Source organism: Perca flavescens, chromosome 6, assembly GCF_004354835.1.
Source record: "Perca flavescens isolate YP-PL-M2 chromosome 6, PFLA_1.0, whole genome shotgun sequence".
Classification (NCBI taxonomy): Eukaryota; Metazoa; Chordata; class Actinopteri; order Perciformes; family Percidae; genus Perca; species Perca flavescens.
The window spans coordinates 15,617,208-15,636,172 of NC_041336.1; the positions used below are offsets into that span (position 1 = coordinate 15,617,208).

The 18,965-nt window shown below is 38.8% G+C and overlaps 4 protein-coding genes and 1 long non-coding RNA gene across 8 annotated transcripts; 1 reads left to right on the forward strand and 4 right to left on the reverse strand.

Moving 5' to 3' along the window:
• Nucleotides 1-1,278: 1,278 nt before the first annotated feature.
• LOC114556666 (uncharacterized) lies at nucleotides 1,279-3,125 on the reverse strand. Of its 2 annotated transcripts, none has more exons than XM_075447428.1 (4): nucleotides 3,008-3,125; nucleotides 2,523-2,585; nucleotides 2,245-2,401; nucleotides 1,279-2,147 (listed from the first exon to the last, which is right to left on the reverse strand). In XM_075447428.1, the coding sequence occupies exons 2-4, from the start codon at nucleotides 2,569-2,571 to the stop codon at nucleotides 2,060-2,062; spliced, it is 294 nt and encodes a 97-aa protein (XP_075303543.1). In that variant the 5' UTR covers nucleotides 2,572-2,585; nucleotides 3,008-3,125; the 3' UTR covers nucleotides 1,279-2,059. The 2 variants fall into 2 exon arrangements, with proteins under 2 accessions (XP_075303543.1, XP_075303544.1); XM_075447429.1 differs by lacking the exon at nucleotides 3,008-3,125 and adding an exon at nucleotides 2,978-2,996.
• LOC114556667 (uncharacterized) lies at nucleotides 2,257-9,881 on the forward strand. 2 transcript variants are annotated; one of them, XR_003692729.1, is made up of 4 exons: nucleotides 2,257-2,414; nucleotides 9,093-9,199; nucleotides 9,326-9,473; nucleotides 9,625-9,881. It is a non-coding gene; the product is annotated as an uncharacterized LOC114556667 (long non-coding RNA). The 2 variants fall into 2 exon arrangements; XR_003692730.1 differs by having other exon boundaries at nucleotides 9,122-9,199.
• On the reverse strand, nucleotides 6,398-10,098 carry apoa2 (apolipoprotein A-II). Of its 2 annotated transcripts, XM_028579664.1 has the most exons (8): nucleotides 10,012-10,098; nucleotides 9,778-9,823; nucleotides 9,608-9,692; nucleotides 9,062-9,438; nucleotides 8,034-8,138; nucleotides 7,753-7,797; nucleotides 7,060-7,291; nucleotides 6,398-6,830 (listed from the first exon to the last, which is right to left on the reverse strand). In XM_028579664.1, exons 4-8 carry the CDS (start codon nucleotides 9,084-9,086, stop codon nucleotides 6,674-6,676), a joined length of 564 nt encoding a protein of 187 aa, XP_028435465.1. In that variant the 5' UTR covers nucleotides 9,087-9,438; nucleotides 9,608-9,692; nucleotides 9,778-9,823; nucleotides 10,012-10,098; the 3' UTR covers nucleotides 6,398-6,673. The 2 variants fall into 2 exon arrangements, with proteins under 2 accessions (XP_028435465.1, XP_028435466.1); XM_028579665.1 differs by lacking the exons at nucleotides 9,778-9,823; nucleotides 10,012-10,098 and having other exon boundaries at nucleotides 9,608-9,707.
• Nucleotides 10,099-12,486: 2,388 nt separating this feature from the next.
• apoc1 (apolipoprotein C-I) lies at nucleotides 12,487-13,900 on the reverse strand. Its single transcript, XM_028581324.1, has 4 exons — nucleotides 13,793-13,900; nucleotides 13,275-13,344; nucleotides 13,039-13,174; nucleotides 12,487-12,873 (listed from the first exon to the last, which is right to left on the reverse strand). The coding sequence occupies exons 2-4, from the start codon at nucleotides 13,327-13,329 to the stop codon at nucleotides 12,813-12,815; spliced, it is 252 nt and encodes an 83-aa protein (XP_028437125.1). The 5' UTR covers nucleotides 13,330-13,344; nucleotides 13,793-13,900; the 3' UTR covers nucleotides 12,487-12,812.
• Nucleotides 13,901-16,664: 2,764 nt separating this feature from the next.
• apoeb (apolipoprotein Eb) lies at nucleotides 16,665-18,948 on the reverse strand. The gene is made up of 5 exons (XM_028580394.1): nucleotides 18,904-18,948; nucleotides 18,601-18,666; nucleotides 18,343-18,493; nucleotides 17,835-18,122; nucleotides 16,665-17,738 (listed from the first exon to the last, which is right to left on the reverse strand). Exons 2-5 carry the CDS (start codon nucleotides 18,641-18,643, stop codon nucleotides 17,387-17,389), a joined length of 834 nt encoding a protein of 277 aa, XP_028436195.1. The 5' UTR covers nucleotides 18,644-18,666; nucleotides 18,904-18,948; the 3' UTR covers nucleotides 16,665-17,386.
• Nucleotides 18,949-18,965: the final 17 nt, after the last annotated feature.

Below are 18,965 nucleotides of genomic sequence, written 5' to 3' on the forward strand. Positions count from 1 at the left end.
TCCCAAAATATCAATAATTACAATAAATTAATCAAATTACATATAATGTAACCAAAATAAAGACAAAGCTGATCATTACAACAATACAGCTTCATTTAAGGACACAAGTTGTGTTCAATGCATATGCATTTGTTTTTTAACGTGTAAGCACTTTGGGATTCTCTACTACAACTAATATTGTTTGATAACTTGTTCCACTCCACAGAAGCCCTGCACATCGCTGTTCTCTGCATCTTATTGTTTTGGATACTTTCCACTGAAATGACAATACACCACTTGTGAAACAGATGTTTAATATATGACATGTGGGAAGAGAAATATATAGCAGCAATGTCAAGTAGTCTGCTATCCATATTATCTGTCCCAGGAGAAATATACACAGGAAGTGATGATGAACTTTATCTTGTCTTGTTTAATTTCTCATCCATAAGAAAGCATTGTCAAAGATAAGGGGTCATTAAAAGTCAAACTACATTTTAATTTCCCAATTCTAGCAATATTGTGACCTTAAATATATTGATTAAGGTAATTGTCAATATCAGCTCACTCACGCATACAGTTATACCCATGTCCACACTTACTCACATGGTTCAGGCGCAACAAAGCACATGGTGACTCCTATTCATTTCTTCCAGGCACCACTGGATGTATACACTCACTTTAGAGTCCCATCTCTTTCAGGTGTGACTGCTTTAGTAGCGTTAAAATGAACAGCTCTAATTAAAGACACCCAAATGCACTCAAATCAAAGCTGAGATTGGAATCCAAATAATCATAATACCAAAACCTCAGGTTTTGGATTGCCAGCGCAGTCTAGAATTAGGTTTTCCCTGTTGTGCAGCAGCTGCAGATGCCCACAGATTAAATCATGTTAGTGTCGAAGTTAAATCTGATCGCAGTCTGCAGTTGAGAGAAAACTTTGACACAAATTCTGATACCAAACACTGAGTGCAGTTCTTCTCAAATTGATCTGGATACAAATACCAACAGGGCTGCAAACACAAGAATCAGTGTTTGCCATTATATATACATGATATAAGTATAGTAGTTGTATAGTAGCAGCAGCAGTAGTAGTAGCAGCAGCTAGAATACTGTTTAAAATACACACAATTGTGTTTGTCCTGCCTCTGTCTGCTACCGTATACATCTTTTGTAACACCTAAACAACACCTTGTTTGTGTTGGTTAAGGCTTCAGAAGAGGCCACATGTTGTGGATTTATGCACTAATTAAAAATCGCAACATTCTTGCATCATTGCTTGTCAGAATCCTCAAAACAGACCTCATAGTGTTGTTTATTCATCTCTGCGCTCACATTTTACATGTTGTTTCTTTTCATCCATTATTAATCACAGCAGAAGCCTCTGTTCTGGTGCTGCCTCCGCTGATAAAAGCAGGGCGCCTCATTGCAGATTCATACAGACATAAACACGTGATCGTTTGCGTCAGTGAGATTAAAGGAAACGCAGGTCTTACACAGCGAGACAGGAGAAATATGCACAATTTACTATATCAAACAGTAAACTAAATTCTCATTTATCCACCATAGACACCAGATTTTTTTTTTTTATAAATATTTTATTTCAAGATATGACACAAATATTTTATTTATTCAGAGGTGGGATGACTGAAAACACCAGTAGGTGGCGATAGATCATTACATTATTTGCATGATTGTTTCTTAACTCTGACACCCAGGTAGAAGTTCAGTGGTACATGATAAGGTGCTGTGTGCTATTTCCCTTGTGACCGCCAACTTCTTCTGTCCTGTTCCTCTGTACAAGCTGTTAGTTGTTGTTGTTTTTTTTCAAAGGATTACAGTCCCCGTTGGGTGGTTATCATCATTTGCCACCAGTGCAGTGGCCCAAGAAAGCCCCACAAAGAGCAGTGGGTCCACTATTTTTCTTTTTGAAGATGCTGTTTGTCGGTTTTGAGGCTGGGGTGAGGTGAGATATGAGCAAATTCGAAATGCCAATTGACGTTTGGGCCTTTCGTGTTGAGCTTGAAAGTTCTCATGTTGTCAGAAAATGTAGCTGAGGCCATTGGAAATCAGTTTTTGTTTAATTATGGTAAAAGATGTGGTACACCTGGTCGTGTAAGATGCCAGCGTATGTGCTCACGACTGTGGTAGTATCAGTGTAAAGATGCCTGTGGGCAACACGCAGAAAGAGAAGAGTTTAAACATGAATCCACACTTCTTCTTTTTTTATACTGCATCAGTGAATATACATTTAAAATCTCTTACTTTGCCTTCTCCTCCAGCTTCAGGCCCTTGATGCTATCCACGTATCCACTGGCAACGTCGACGACGTTGTCATAGTAGGACCTTATGGTGCCTGTGATCTTGGTCAGGGTCCCCTGCTCCTCCTCAGCCTGCCTCGGCATACGGAAGCTTTCAGTGCCTGCACAAGACAGGTCAGAGGTGTCAAAGGGTTCCACATTTTACCAGGAATACATTACATATTATCCATCACTGATTTATCCTATTCTGAATTCAATTCCATGTTCTGAGAATGTCCTTACTGAGAGCAAGGAGCGCAACCAGCACAGTAATGACAAGCAGCTTATTCATTGTGTCACTCGTATCTGTGAGGAGAGAGAACAGAAAAGGGCATTTAGTTCAGACGACTTGACGAGTCGTATATACGACCTCGGTGGCGTTCTTTTTGCAACTTCCGGTTCGTAACTCCGGAAAACAACTCGTAAACCGACTTCGGTGGACAAAAAGAACGCACCATTACCTCACTTTATCCACTAGGGTGAGACATTGTCATACATTTCTCCGCTCATGTGTAGCTGATAGATTTGTGGTGATATCAACTTTCTATACATGAAGACTTTTTATTTTTTTACTCTTCTAGCACAACACAAAAGTTTTTTTCTTATTTGCAATTCTGTTGAACATGCAGCTTATGTCTCAAAATATACATTCAAATGCTCCCATATCTACCACAACATTAATGCTTAATTCCCACTACCTTAATTGAAGTAAAAGTGTCAGTACTCACTGTATTCCCTCTTCTCTAGAAAACAGAGTAAGAGGCACCACTGGCCCAGCCTGTTTATATAGGAGCGTGAATGTGTTGACTTGTCGCCCCCAGAGACAAAGTGCACTCTGTGGTAGATAAACCAGCACTGTTGCCTGGTGTGTGTTTGTGGGAGTATGTGTGACATTGCGTCTTGATAAAACGGACATAATGGCTAACTGTGTAAACACAAGGATGTTAACAAAGTATCAAAAGTTGCATTAGACATCATCAAAAGCCACTGATTGGATTTTCTAAGCACAGAGGCTTATGGGCTCGTCATGTTGGTACATTTCCCACTAACTGTACAGTATGTATGTGACGCTAACTTTGAATACATCCCAATCAGTTATATTCCATTGATTAGGTTAGTAGTTCATTAATGCGGCACGCTCTTACACGTTGCCCTGTTCCCATTCTCTATGAGGAGGCACTTGTTACTTGCATAATGGTGGTGATGCGTTCATGTCACATTACAATAGTCCTAAGTCCTATTAAGATGGCCTTAAGTCTAGAGTGTGTTGAACACATCATCCGGGTTATTTAGGTTATGAAGTATTTAGGTCAGCTATGAAATGTATTGGGCTGCAGTTTAAAGACATCTTGCAGCTCTTTTTATGGAAGTATTGTTTTCTATGTTTTCCATTGTTTTGTCTGTGGCAAAGATCCCTGAACAACTCCCACTCAGTGCAATCTTAATCAGAAATACAGTTTTAGTACAGGGTTTGCTGGCAAAGGTGCATATCATTTTTGGTTTGTTTTATGGTAATAGATATCACATGAGTACAAAATGCAGACACATTTTTGTCATTTTGTGGTGTGCTCATCCACATGACTTACATTGATTGTATAAAAAAGTGTCTCTCATACTCCAACCAAAACAATACATTTTTAATTTAAAGTTTATTTATTTTTCTGTTTTGTCTTTTTAGCCCTGATGTTTTGATTCTGTTATCAATGGTAAATATTTTGGCTCTGGTTAATAAGTGCAAATGCTTTTTTTGTTTGCCGTGGCAAAACCTTTGTTCACGATTTTGTGAAGAGCAGTCAGTGTTTGTTTTTGAAGTTGTTTTTTAAAAAAAAAAAAAAAAATATATATATATATATATATATATATATATATATATATATATATATATAAAGTTATGCAAATCACAGAGAAAATCAAAACCTACAGCACACAGGCTTTATAGTTTACAGGAGCTTTAGGTTTATTGTTCTGTTAATAAAAAACACTATTTTGTATCTAACACTCATCAAACTTCAGCACAATAACTTTATTAACTTCCCAGCAACCTGTGATCTTCATTGATTACAAAGAGTGGCAGTGAAGTCTCAGTTTTAGAAGTCAGTTTCTCTGTAATGGCTATGTTGATTGAGTCCTAAGTAAATATGTGATTCCGCCTCACGTCATGTTGCGTGTGACCCGAGGACTCGGGTCAGTTTAAGGACAGCTGTGGGCAGCAGTGGGATTCAGATTCCAGATGATTCAGTGCTGCGCTGACTCGGCTTTGCTACAGACAACATTAGGGTGCATAATGGAACTGTCAGTGGTTACAGAGAGACGTATTTTCTGTCAGTGCTGTTGTCTGTTGTGTCTTGAACTCTGTAATTAAACAGTAAGGATGTTTGTATAATGAACTGAAACAAAGTTAAAATAACCAGAATGTCTGAAATGAGGCCGGAATGAAGAATTAGCACATCCTGCTGCTCTCACACAACATGCCGTCATTCACAATGACCTCAGGCTCGGCCTTCTGGGATCTATTAATGCTAAATAAAAGAAATGCTATAGTGATTTGTGATTCATTGAGATCACTGTAACAACACTGAGATGTTGTGTTCAACACCTTCATTTCAAGTAAATAATACTCTTGGAGGAATAATCTGTGTGCTTTGACGTAGTAGGCCCAAACTGAGCCCGAGTTCTGATTAGAACAGTGTTTCTCAACGGGGGAGGTACAGCCCCCCAGGTGGCGTTCAGAGGATGACGGGGGGGCTGGAAGCTATATTGTGGAAAGGGGGGCGTTGAGGTGCCTTTGGGGGGCATTTGTTTTAAGGCAAGTTTACACCAAAGGTTCACAACAATATGAGTTTACACTTTAAACTACTTGCAAAAAACAGTGGTCTGCAACATTAAAACTTGCCAGTTTACGCCACTGCGACTGGATGAGACGGTGGAACGTAACTCTTCTTCTCTTTAGTGTTTCTTTAGGCATTGTGTGGTGCAGCTCCATGCTGCCTTCATGGGAACGGGACGTCAGAGTATCATCTTATATAAACTCCGAACTGCAGCATTATGAATCGGTCTTGTCGTGAACTTTACAGTCTGTATTAAACATTAACATCATTTATCTTTAATAAGTCTATGAACATAGCTGTCGAACATATTTCATTCAATGATATGATTTTTGATGATTTTTGATGGCAATAGTAACAAGTAATAATAGGACTAATAACAACAATAATAATAATAATCATAAAAATAATAGGACCTACTCATTAATATTCAGGGCAATTAGCCTACATCTTATTTGATGGGGGGGGGGGCTGGATAATGGATAGGGGAGCCCTGGTCCCAGAAAGGTTGAGAACCACTGGATTAGAGTAAAGATAGAAAAATATACCAACAACTTAATGTCTTAAAAGTAGTGTCTTTGGTAACACTTTATAACAACCATTAATAAGAAATGGTACATTGATAGTTAATTAAACTCTAGTTAAGTTATTTTACTGTTAACAAACAATGAAATGAGGATTTATGTTTACTTATTATTAGTACTGTTATAATTGATGTTATTTTATCATTAGTTTAGTGCAATATATATATATATATATATATATATATATATATATATATATATATATATATAAATTATACGGTTTACAAACAATTTACAAAGGTTTACAGATCATTTGGTAATCATTAACAAATACTTAATATAATAAATAAAATGTTATGATATGTGCATCAATAAACTGTTAAAAGAACATAACTATTAAACAATATTAATGAGTTTACCATTTATTAGTGATGGTTATTATAAAGTATAGCCGTGTCTTTGTTTACTAATGTAAAGCATTCATTTTAAATTGCGGTTCCATTTGTATCAAAGTGGCAGCTTATATTATAAACCAAACACCTTCATAATGTTTGATTTGAATGATCATAATGTATCTGGGAACACATTAACATGTGTTTCATATATCTAAACTAAAATGTATAGCTATGATTGAGCTGTGATGAAGACAGTGATTAATGGAGTCCGGAACAACTTTTGTTCTGCTCATAAAATGATATGATAGGATAACTTTGTGAAATCAACTGTGGAAGTAAACCTTGAATCTCTTGATGAAGAAGCACATGTCAGATAGTTTCCAGTTCATTTTAATGAACACACTCACACAATCAATCACACAGAGACTTTGGCTAGTGTATCAAACACAAAATACTGTACATGCACAATTTGCATAGGCGGTGTTCGTCCTGCTTTTAACTGCATGATTTGGCAAAGATGTTGATTTGAAAAGAGGCAAAGGATTGTATTTGCATTGTGCATTGCTCTTCTCAGCCTAAACTTGGTTTGCTCCTATGATCTATCATCTATTAAAGGCTGCTGACAGGTGCCTTGCTCTGGTTGTTCTTCTTTACTGAGCGGGCAGGTATTTGTCCAGGTAGACCTTGATGTTGTCGATGGTTTCGCTCAGGTAGTCACCGGCGTAGGGGCGCACGTAGTGTCCGTACAGACCCAGCACTGCTGAACGGGTCTTGTCCACCAGGGGAGATGCCTCCTGGCCCAGGCCACTGCACAAATCAGGGAAGATAGGTTATTTAAAGAAATCTCCATAACAAAAAGATTTGTCAGCTAGCTCAGTGCCTGGATGTTGTATTCTCAATAGAAATTGTGATTACACAGCAAAGTTGCAGTTGACGTGGACACCTTTCTTAACTTAGAAGTTGAGAAAAGTTTTTCTGTCAGGGTCAATAATACAGAGTTTTTAATAGGAAGAAATAGTTTTCAGTGAACACTCACGAGGCAACCTTGATGGCGGCTTGGAACTGAGGCTTGGTCTGCAGCCCCTCAAAGAAGTCTTTGGCAGCCTGTCCATGCTCACTGTCTCCGGCTTTCTCAAACATAGGAGCAGCGGCGGCTTGCAACTTGCCGTAAGCATTCAGCAGCCTCTGGTAGAACACAGATTTCATGGAATCATACTTTTCAACAAGATCCGCCGATGGTGTGGGAATCTCACACAGGCTCACAGAGACTGGAATGAAATCAGAATGGTAGGATTGTTATGACAGAACTAGTGTTGTAAAACTAAACATAAAAAACAGATGACAATAAGTTGATAAAGAGCATCAAGATATCCATGTAAATTCTTGCTTTGGAAGAATCATCAAAGAACCAAATAAAAGCTGCTTTGCCTATTTTGGTTTCTCACTCTTTGTAATTAAAAAAGCAGTCTTCATTTTGCATGCCAACCACAGATAAAGTAGGAGTGTTCATTAAATTACTGCAACATGAGTGAATGTATTAAAAACATGTTACATTTGATCAACTATAAAACAAGGAATGCAGAAAAATGAGAAGCACAAGTACATTGCTCCAAATGGCTGTCTGTATTCTGCATGATCTTCTCGATTTTTCACACAGTCGCATAGTAGTAGTTTAGTTCAAACAAAATCCATACACTGCAATTGTTTAGATTGCATTATGTTGCCTTACCCTGCAGAGCGAGGATCAGTGCCAAGGCGTATTTAGCATTCATGTCTGAAACAAAAGAAAAGAGGAACAAAACTTAAAATTGAACCCTCCGTTAGGTGTAACAAATATTTGTATCCTCTTTTCCACTCAGGAGACAATGCAGAAGTTAATAAAACTGCAAAGACTGAATGCAAATATCAAATGCCTAAATGTTTTATAAAATATACGTTTTAGTGAAATCTATTCAGAATAAGCTTCAGAAGAGAAGCTGCACGGGCTGCTGCAGTGAGAAGAGTGGTTACCTGCTGTTGTGTTGGATGTACAGATCCAAGAAGTGACAGTCTTCTCTGAAAGTGAGTTGTCTGTAACTCGGAGCTCACATTTGGACAGGATGATATAGGGGGGGACTGCAAACAAACGTCATCTGATGACCATACACACAACCACACATACACCCATGCGTGCACATGCACACTCACACGCACACGTTCACCTAAACAAAGTCCAGTGTACATAATATTCACTTTAAATATTGTATGTTGAAATATGACTGTGTGGTTATGCAATGTTCCTCATCTGTAAGTTTATCTGCATCCATATGGCGATGCACTTAGAGCCCTCCTGATAATGCTGCATAAGTGATGTGTTGGCAAAATGCCACACTGCATGTATATCATAAGCATCATGTCTTACAAAAAAACAAAAACACCTTTAAAGCAGTTCACATGTTGTGCACCTGCTGCAATAAAAGTATAATATTGAGTAGATTTACTAATTAACATTTATTTGACGGCAAGTTGGAATCACCTAATTTCTGCTCAGATATAGATCAGAGTCAAATGCTCAGCAGGTCAATCAACCAGGACCATGTCTAGACACATTGTACTATACCCAGAGCTATGCATGCTGGGATTACTGCTTCACCTTTCACCCTCATACCCTGAGACAGACTCCGTGCAGGGTGATAAAGGACCCTTTTTATAATGATTTATAATGACTTTCCTTTTTCTTCTTTTTCATTAATACATTTTGTTTCTCCTTCCCTTTATCTGTAGATGTATGCAGAAAGTAACAATGTACTGACAGCAGCAGCCAAAGAAAATAGTAACATTAGTTTTTTCAATAGCAGAACTAAATGTAACTCATTCAATAGCTCTCTAAGGGAATTGTCACCTACAGCAAAGGTGCATGATTATACTACAAAATTGCAGATTATGCAAGTAAATGTTGTATATAAATCATATAATGTATAGTGTGTTGGTGAATTTACCTTCTGATTACATAATTGTAATAATTGCTGCTTTTAAATATTCCCTCTTATGATCTTTACCTCTCTCTTGTTGTCTTTCTTGCATGACAAGCTGGGCCCATACTGCAACATGTACTACAGAGGATTATTATAGATTATTTCTGTGTTTGACACAAAGCCTGGTGAAACCTTAAGAAATTATGAGTTCACCATCAAGTGGTAAGAATGCTAAGAGTATTCATTTATTGTCAGCTTTTCTTCATATTTGAGTGGGTTGAGCCATTTCATTAGTTGCTTTCATTGGTATGAGTTTGTAAATGGTTGTCTGGATCTTCTCCCACACAGAGCTTTTGACATCAGAGGCCCAGTCAAAGTAGCTGTCAGTCACTGGTTGGATGTGATCTTCATAGTAGGTACCAATAAAGCCCCTCAGATGGTTGACTGTAGCTGTTGCTTCCCTATGAGATGCACAAGTACACAGATGAGTAAAAAGGTACGTATAACATGGGCACACAGACACATCAAAGTGCACGCAGACAAAATATTTTAACAATTCTGATAAATGGCAATCATTTGCAGAGAGGTCCAACGTGCTTGCATTAATGATGATGATACTGATAATGATACCTGGTTTTCTCTGCCAGCCTCTGCAGTATTCCTGGAGAGTCGGGTTGTATCGGGGCCGGTGTCTGGGCCAAAAGTGGTTCACATGCTGCAGAGGAGGATGTTTGTCAGTCACTAGCTCAGAAATAAAGGAAGTGCAACTGAAGATGTAATAATTCTTTTTAAAGGCATACCTTGCATCAGTAAGATGAGACCGAAAAGAAGTTCTTTCATATGCATCTGCCATGAGAAACACAACTGTCAGCAGTTTGTTATATTATTTTAAAATGCTAAAATTGTCTCTCTCACTTTTCTACAATTAAAAAAAACTTTAGAATACTAAATTAAATCCCTGATTTTTTTAAATAAAATGTGTTCCTTTACACCACAACAAACATGCAAAGGAGTGACAAAATGTATTTTTTTACCTTTTCATCTGGCTCTGGTCAACAGAAGTTGAATAAAACAAGTGTTATCAAGCTATTTTATTTATATTGAGTGAGAGTAACAGCTTGTACATTGGTCCAAATCAGATACTCATTCATTGCGTTGGTTTTTTCCACATTTTATTGGCAAAAATCTGGTCAAAGGTCTCAGATGGTGCAAACAAACACAAAGTATTCTTTTCTTTTTTTGACTATTTTCCCTCTTAATGTCAGACTGTTTTGACATTCACACAAATTAGAAAACACTAATAAATACATATGTGCACACAGAAAATGCACAGACAAATGGACTAACAGGCATGTAGACAGATTAGATGAAGGTTTTCTTTAAACTTTTATAAGATTTCAAAGACGCAGAACTTCAGGGCAATTGTTTGATGTGAAATTTGATCTCCATTTGAGTCACATGAGAGCTACTGGTCAATAGGGTTATCCATCTTGGATAGTTATGTGATTAGTTTTTCTTTTCTCTGTAATCTGTTATCTTGATGTCTTTTCAAGATCAACATTAGCTGAGTTCATTAACTGTCCGAGCGCCCTTTGGATAAGATATGTGTACAGGCCAATCAAAGTCTGTTCTGGCAGGATGTTTGAGTGAAGAGTGAGGGGGACGGGGTCAAATTAGATAAACATTTTCAGCTAAGCGAAGCATTTCTGTGTGCAGAGTCCACCACAAAATCAATTCAGTCTTGTAAGTTCGTAGGCTCTGTGCTTGCTGTGTTCTGAATGGAAACAACCCAACACTTATGTTGAGATTAGAGTTAACTCTGTCGCATTTACAAACCTGATCTCACAGCTGTCTGAACAGATGGAATCAAATTTCTTCCTTGTTTTTAGATTTTGTGTTGGGTTTTAAACATCTTTACTGTGTGTGTGTGTGTGTGTGTGTGTGTGTGTGTGTGTGTGTGTGTGTGTGTGTGTGTGTGTGTGTGTGTGTGTGTGTGTGTGTGAGAGACATGACTGCATCCTCCCATTATGCTTCAGAAAAGTTATATATTTATTATAAAATGTATACATTTCATAATTACAAATCAAGAAATACACAATTTAAAACATATTTTAAAACTACATTAGATTATTTATGTAGTATTTGCTTGGATTAAAATTAAGTCAAAATACAAAATATAGTGTATAAAGTAGGTTTGCAATATAATTGAAAATAATAGTGCCACTTCTCGGTTTTCATTTAACAGCTTTGTGATGGCTTTTAGCCAGGAGCCAGACAAGACAAAACTTAAGTTAATTTTAAGTTTAGCCATGTCAGGAAGTCAATTTTCCACCAAATCAAACTGTTTTTGAGCGTGTACAATATATTCTCTATCTAGTGATAGGGATTTATTATTTATTTGAAATTTAATTTCAGCCCACACACCTGATGCAATATGATCATAATCTGGTACCTCTGCCCACCAGCTAATGACCTCTGTCACTCTGTTCTCTTCACAGGAACAGATCTCAATGAACTGGGACAACTGGTGGATTATTAACCCAGCATAAATAGTGACTTTAGCACAGGGGTTGTGAAATTCCAGAAAAGCAGCCATGTTGGCACATGCCCTTTGGTACAAGCTATTGACACAAATAAACTATTATCTATTAGATGCTGCTGGCTATTCTTTGGTTAAGTGATTTTTGATCAGCTTTAGTGTCCTATCATATGATAATGACCTGATCTTAGATTAATCTGTTGGTCATAGTAAAAATGGCTGGTGGTTAAAACCATTAAATCCCACTGTGATCAGTCAGTGATTGGTTGTTTAATGAACTCAATGCAAACTTGTTTTTTGATGGAATTGAGAGTTTTATATTGAATGTGTCTCTAGATGTTATAAAAGAAATACAGCATCAGCAGACCCTTAGCTACAGTTAAAATGCAAAGGCCCCTGCACTTTACAAATCCTTTCACAGTATTGGTCAGTTTTTCAACAAGACAGACGGTTTTAGTGCCATGAAACACAGCTGCGCCTGGGTTTAACATAACACTGATTGGCCTGTGATTGCATGAGGAGACATGTTTAAATGATAAACTGCAAACCTGGATACTGTGTTTATGTCTGTGCAAAGGCCTCTTTAAGTTTGTTAATATTCCAACTCTAGCAGTTTTCCCCCCACCACCACCCAATAATTGTTTAAGATCAGGTAATTACTTCATATCTTGTAAATATGGATTTCTTAATTCAAGACAATAGGTGATTAATGTAAAATAAACTCTAAAGAAATTAACTTCAGCCTTCATTTAAATGTGTTTTTCTGCCTGCAAAATGCAAAAACATATATCTTATAAGAAAATTGACACTTCTTTCTAAAAAAAAAAAATAAATTACAAAGGGGTAGTATGAAAATAATCTCAACTCAGAACTCTGAATAGAATAGGTTGGGAAGGAAATTAATTGCTGAGATTTATAAACATATATATATATACACACACACACAAAACATATGGAGGCCATACTCTCATAGACCAGAACTGTTCATTTATTATTTAATTTAGTACAATCAGAAGTTCTTATTTTCTTTCCATTGAGAAATACTGATGCTTACACATGATGTATCAAAACAAAAACTTTATTTCAAGTCTTTATTGCACTTTTTCACATTGCTACTTTCAAAAGATTGCATTTCAATTATTAGAAAAAACATCCCTTTACAGAGAGGCAACGTAACCATTTCGTCTGGTCAGCAGAGCGAGAGTGTGATGTGTGACATCAGCGTCGCAACCAGATAGAGTGAAGAGGTCAGCGGTCAGAGGCGGTGGGGGTTGTAGGCTTGAGACAGGGACCTGTCTACTGGCCGATTTCCCCCACCTTGGCCTTCAGATTTTCATACTGTTCGCGGAACCAGTTCCTTAGGAGGAGAGGACAAAAAACGTGTTACACAGAGTCAAAGTGTGAATATCTTTTCATGTAGCGTGTTGTGTGTGTGTGTGTGTGTGTGTGTGTGTGTGTGTGTGTGTGTGTGTGTGTGTGTGTGTGTGTGTGTGTGTGTGTGTGTGTGTGTGTGTGTGCTTACTGTGCGTTGACTGCCAATTCGCTGGTGTGGACCTGTTCAAAGGTAGTCTTGGCCTTCTCAGCCAGGGTCTTGCCCATCTCATTCAGCCGATCTTGAAACGCAGCTAACTTCTGCTCGATGGTCTCCTCCTGGGCCTCTGCAGGTGAGAGCGATGGATAGATACAGACAAAAGTTACACAACATGGAAGAACACTTAGCTGGGACGGTTTTTGTTTTTAAGGGCGTAATAAACATACCTGTGTATGCGACAAAAGCCAGCATGAGCACGGCGACTGCAAGGTACAGTTTCATCTTGGCTGTGACTCTCTAGGAGGAGGGACAGAGACAGGTTGCGGTTTATTTGTCTCGCAAACAAGACGTTTTCATGGAAGAAACAATAAAAGTGTTTTTTTATCTTTAAAACTAGCGCTCCCCTACGTCAGCTCCACTGCGACTGGACAGCTCCGTTTACGTATTACGTTCGTTACAATTGAATGATTAACAACAAATGCATAGACCTATATATCAAACTATCTCTGTGGTTGCATTTTCTCAATTATATTTTTGCCATGTACTCCCTCTAACACGCAGGTGTCGCCATGATGACAATATTAAGAAATAAGTCCCCTGAGGTTAGTGCAAAACGTTTGGATAAATACAGAAGGCCTTTCATAGTTTTTTAAGCTATACATTTAATCTTCATCGTCCTGTAGTTAATAGAGTAACAAAGACTATGTGTTTTCTAGTCGTAATTCAAATGAAATGTCAAACATACCTGTTGGTTGTCTTTAAGGAAAAGGTGAAACAAATCGAGTGTGTTTGAGCGTCTTTGTGTGTTCCTCTTTATAAGCCCGCTGAGGGTGACGCACAACACCAGACTTCAGTCACCATGTACACGTGGAGTCCTTTAGGTGTCACTGCCCCCTTTATTGATCAGCACCGATGTAATTGCATTAAAAGATTGTGATTATGATATAGACGCCACTGAGGAAAATGAGTTACGTGCCTAACTGCATAATGCTGTAAGATTGTGTTATATTCAGCACAATGATGAGATGAATCTAGCAGCACTGATAGCACCATTACTAATAAATCTGAGCTATTTGGAAGCTCCTTTGGACCTGAAGTGTTGGCCAAGCATGGACTCGATTTCAAAGAGCCTTACATTTATTGGAAATGGCTTATTTAAGATGTTTGATATCAAACAACTGGAGTCAGGATCAGATTTAACTGTATAGGTCTGACTGGTTTGTGAGAATGATGCACATTCATCACATGTAGATTTTCCATTAAATTAGATTTATTTTTTAACTTCCATGTCCCTATTTGACCTATTGCATACTTCATAAGTTGCAGTGGTTTTCACTTTTAAGTAGCAAGGCCACACTATACAAGTACTCCAGTACAAATAAAAGTCCTGCATTCAAAAGTCATTATGCAGAGGGGCAGTGTCAATATTATATTATTTTTGATGCATTAACAATATAGGGTAATGTTGTTCATGGTGGAGCTAGAGTTATATTTTTGTATGTAAAATATCAATTGGAAAAGTAACTGGTTAACTGTAGCTGTCAAGTAAATGTAGTGGAGTACAAACTTCAATATTTCTCTCTGATATGTACCGGAGTATACGCTTAAATGGAAATAAGTAAAGTACCTCAAATATAGTTACTTTCCACCACTGTCCCTTGTTAACATTTCATAATGTATTGATTCCTTATTATTTTGACCAACTCTGCTAAATTGAATAGTATCCTTGATGTCCTAGGACCTACATTTGTAAATGTATTTATGTGCAGAAGTCACTGATTGCAGACTGCTTTTCTGCATTGTCCTGTTCTGTTTTGGTGTATTTTTCCATTAACTGAGAATTCCATTGCCTCATTAAATGTCTCTTTTATCCAGACCTTCCCTTTCTTAAAAAGGAAGTGAGTCAGACAAAGTCTTATGTGGTCCATCTTGTAAGAAGGCATGCAACAGAAAAAAACAAACAGTGCAGTCGGTTGAACTGCAGTAACCCCTCAATACAACTGTGACCTGAGTTAGATCCAGGAAGTCTGTATCTGATGGTTTAAAGGCTTCATCACTGCTGAAAATATCTGTTTTCACACCAAGTGGTCTGCTGCAAAGGGCCAAATGCCCATTGTTGCTGATGACTTGTCCTATCACTATGATGAATAGTCCTACAATTGAGATAATGAGCCTTCACATGCCTTAACACCCACACATTACCTCTGAAAGACTCCATCTCTTTGCCATGAAGTGGCCAGTGGGTTTATGTATGAGCTTGTGCTTGCGTGCATATAAGCTCCTCTTGAATAATTGTAGGAGGCATAGGGCTTGAAAGTGCATGTCTTGCATGCTCCCAATTTGCAATAACAAGCTTACAAAAATGCTGTTTTTGTGTTTGGCCCTTGGCTCCTGCGGTGACTGATTTTGTGTGCCAGCCCTGAAGGGATAGAAAGGATGGAAAGAAGAGAGGGGGTTGTAATAGGAGGTAAAATCTCTGCATGGTGTGTTTTTGGAGGGTTACTTTGATTAAAATCTGAGAAAAGTGTGTGTTCTGCTCTTGAAACTCACATAGTTTGGCTTTAGCTAGCACCTGTTTAGTTTTCTGAAAAAACCCTGCTGATGGTTTCTACTGGCCTCTGCTCTGCACTTCAAAGGAAAAACCCTGCTGAGTTTCATAAGCATTTTTTTTTTTTTTGATTGGAAGAGTGAATTAATCTGAGTTTATGACAGTCATGACCACCTTTTCCCCTTAGGTAGGTCCAGATGTGTAGCAAGCTAAAAGGGATCTTCTAATTTTGGATTTACATCCTTTGCATCTAGTAGTGTAGTAGTGTAAGGTTTCTGATTGGGGTGTTCAGTGTGTTTCTTAATGGTTGTAAGACCAGAAAAAAAGAAAGGTACATTTAGATATTTGTTTTTGGCATTTTGGGCTTTATTTTATAATGGAGAGAGAGAGAGAGAGGAGTATGACATGCAACAAATGATTTCCTTCCAGGAACAAACATTGCAGTTTAATGATATGCATCTTAAGCCAACTGGATGCACACGCTTGATAACATATACTGTACGTGCATGTGGGCACACTGTCTACAAACAGTATGTGTGCATGTACTAATATATTTTATTGGCATGTCTGAGCAAATGTATGTATACAAATCCACTGATGCATGGCTTATAATATGGTTTGAGCCAAAAATAAAGGTAGAAATGATAGTTTCAACATAAAGGTAATTCAATCAAAAGCACAGCGTGTTCCCAAATGCCTGCTTGGATCAAGACAAAGGAATCTGGAAACAGATCTTAACAAGTCCAAACTAGAAAAACTGTAGACCAAGGGTTGTGGTGGGTGGCTGTATGAGGAGAGCAAATTGAGAAAGGGAAAGGACTGGGGTGGAGAACAGCTGCAGAGAGAGCAAATACAGTTTTTTAAACTTTGAGATTCATTACTTCTGTATATTTAAGACACTATTCAACAAAGGAGAGGTGTTTGTGTGTCAGAAGGTTGGGAAAGCGCTATAATGGGCCAATAGCTTTATATGAATGAAATGACCTTCATGTTGAAACTATCATTTCTACCTTTAATATTGGATGACTCTTTAATGTTCGATCAGAGAAACAAACAGTGGAAACAAGCATATTTTCTAGGTTCTTTATTCACTCAGCACTGTTCAGCACACTTGGCAGTGCGCATACAGTGAGCAGCATAGTGGGCATATGACACGTGACACACAAGGGACACCCTATAGTCAGACTGAAGGACAGACAGGCAGCATTACACTCATTGATTGTCAGAAATGCATTAAGTCGTTTTACATTCCACTTCTCTGTGCAGTACGAGAAGACATGCAGACAAATACAGTTCACTGAGCAGACATTACAGTAGGTGTCTCCATCTTTTGATCATTATCATTGAGTACATTTATTGAAATGAAAAACACTTGTGTTTGGTGCATTTGGGGATTATATCCCTACCAATCCCTGCCTATGAGGTTTAGCAGTTATATTTACAACCAAACAAAATGTAGAAAACTAAATACAAAACCTTGTGAGGGCAGGATAGACAGCTAGATCAGTAGAAAAGCTAAGCATATTACAAATAATTGTCTCCTGTTTGTGTATTAAAGGCTGTTATTGAATGGGGTGCTTGTGTTCAGTGATCAAGGGAGTTAATAAGAGAAGAAAAGGTGACTATGCAGAATGTTTAGATGTTTATCTGCTGTTTTGTAAAAGACGCACCTCATCCCCCCCTTCTTCATCTCATCAACCCCTTTTATCCTGAACAATAGAGCACCCACATGAAGGTATCATCAGGATCTCTCAACTCCCCCCCTCTTTGTATTAAGAAATCAGTCTTTCTTTATGCACCGGTGGCAGCGGTCTCCTTGACCTTCTCCATGATGTTCTCAATCTGCTCACGGATCTGGGTGGCAAAGGGGGAGATAATGTCGGTCAGCTGGTCGATCTTGCCTTCCAGGGAGGTGCGCAGTTCCTGGGCGGTGGCCTCCAGCTGGGTCTTGATGCCCTCAGCCTGGGTCTCCAGCTGCAGGCCCAAGTTATCAGCCTGGGTCTTCAGTATGGTGGAGATGTCACTCAGCTTCTGGGATGCGGTGTCAGTGGCCTGCTGGACGTAGGGCTCAACATTCTCCTTCACAGCGCCGATGTTCTGGGAGGTGCGGGACTGGAGCTCACCCACGTAGGTGGCCACAGTGCTTGAGGGAGGGGGAAGAAGAGAGAAGACATTTACTTTTCATATTAGCAAAGACAAGAAAGAGTTTGAGGGCGTGAAAATCCTCCACCCCACTTACTTGCGAATCTCCTCGGTGTCTTTGTTCAGGCGCTTCTTCAGCTTGTGGGTGTAGGTGCTGATGCGGCTGCGGACGTCATCGGTGTTCTGCTCCATCATGGTCTTGAGCTCACCCAGATATTCAACGCTGCGCTCTTTGGCATCTAGCATGTCCTTCTGGAGTTTGTTGCCCAGAAGCTGCATGTCTTGAGCCAGCTGGCCGGTGGAGCTATCGGTGTAGGGGGTCAGCTTGGTCTGGATGTCATCTCTGTATGCTGCCAGCTCTGCCATGCTGTCGGAGATCAGAGTGCTGGAAGCAGAGGAACAAGATGGTCAGACATGAGGACAGAATAGGGCTGTAAGCATAAAGCAAGGATGACAGGTTAGAGAGAAGTAAGGTTTGGAAATAAGAGTAAGAGAAACGTGTGAAGGGAAACCATTTGGAAGTACTCAAAATGAAGAGAAGTATAAGTGAACGAATCACTGCCTATTGAAATTAAGAAGGCATGAGAATGATGAAGTTAACTTACTCTAGCTCCCTGGTGAGCTGAGAGGCCTTGAGTTCCTGCACAACTCCATCGGCTTTTTGGTTCAGCTCGTCGACGTACTGCCAGAAACGATTCACGGTGTCCTCCCAGCTTTTTAGGGTGGCATCAGGGAGCACAGCACGGGCATTGCAGCCTATTATGGGCACATTTTGAAAAGTTGGATAAATATACAAACATCAAATCCAATGTAATAAAAAAAAAGTTAGTGGTGGTAAAATTCCAGACCAGTAGTACACTTACCAGTGATGACTGTCAGAGCAAGGATCAGAGCTACAGTCTTCATGGTTGTTGGACAGATAGATACACCTGTGAATGAAAGGGGGGGAAAGGTAAGCAATAAACAATGCAATACAAACAGATGAAGAGTTTCTGCCACGAGGTAGTACAGAGTTTTAACTTCCTCCCCTACAATTTAAATACATATAATCCAGCTAGGGCCTTAAACAACTTGAATAAAATATACATTAAATGTAACACAGAATAGACGAAGCAGAATGTAGTTTAAAGAGGTATCTCTGCGTGCTGTGCAGCCCTTTCACTCACCTGAGAGGTTGAGCTTCCTCCGTGCTCCCTGAACAGTGACTGAGGGCTTTTATACAGTGGCG

Coding starts and splice junctions, on each gene's coding strand:
- LOC114556666 (XM_075447428.1), bottom strand. CDS start 2,571: ATGAATAAGCTGCTTGTCATTACTGTGCTGGTTGCGCTCCTTGCTCTC. Junction 2,402..2,522: donor GGTTGCGCTCCTTGCTCTCA/GTAAGGACATTC, acceptor TGTCTTGTGCAG/GCACTGAAAGCTTCCGTATG. Junction 2,148..2,244: donor AAGCTGGAGGAGAAGGCAAA/GTAAGAGATTTT, acceptor TGTTGCCCACAG/GCATCTTTACACTGATACTA.
- apoa2 (XM_028579664.1), bottom strand. CDS start 9,086: ATGCAAGAAAGACAACAAGAGAGAG. Junction 7,798..8,033: donor TACATCCAACACAACAGCAG/GTAACCACTCTT, acceptor CTTTTGTTTCAG/ACATGAATGCTAAATACGCC. Junction 6,831..7,059: donor GCCGCCATCAAGGTTGCCTC/GTGAGTGTTCAC, acceptor TGATTTGTGCAG/TGGCCTGGGCCAGGAGGCAT.
- apoc1 (XM_028581324.1), bottom strand. CDS start 13,329: ATGAAACTGTACCTTGCAGTCGCCGTGCTCATGCTGGCTTTTGTCGCA. Junction 13,175..13,274: donor GGCTTTTGTCGCATACACAG/GTATGTTTATTA, acceptor TCTCACCTGCAG/AGGCCCAGGAGGAGACCATC. Junction 12,874..13,038: donor GAATTGGCAGTCAACGCACA/GTAAGCACACAC, acceptor TCTCCTCCTAAG/GAACTGGTTCCGCGAACAGT.
- apoeb (XM_028580394.1), bottom strand. CDS start 18,643: ATGAAGACTGTAGCTCTGATCCTTGCTCTGACAGTCATCACTG. Junction 18,494..18,600: donor TGCTCTGACAGTCATCACTG/GTAAGTGTACTA, acceptor TGCCCATAATAG/GCTGCAATGCCCGTGCTGTG. Junction 17,739..17,834: donor GACACCGAGGAGATTCGCAA/GTAAGTGGGGTG, acceptor CCCTCCCTCAAG/CACTGTGGCCACCTACGTGG.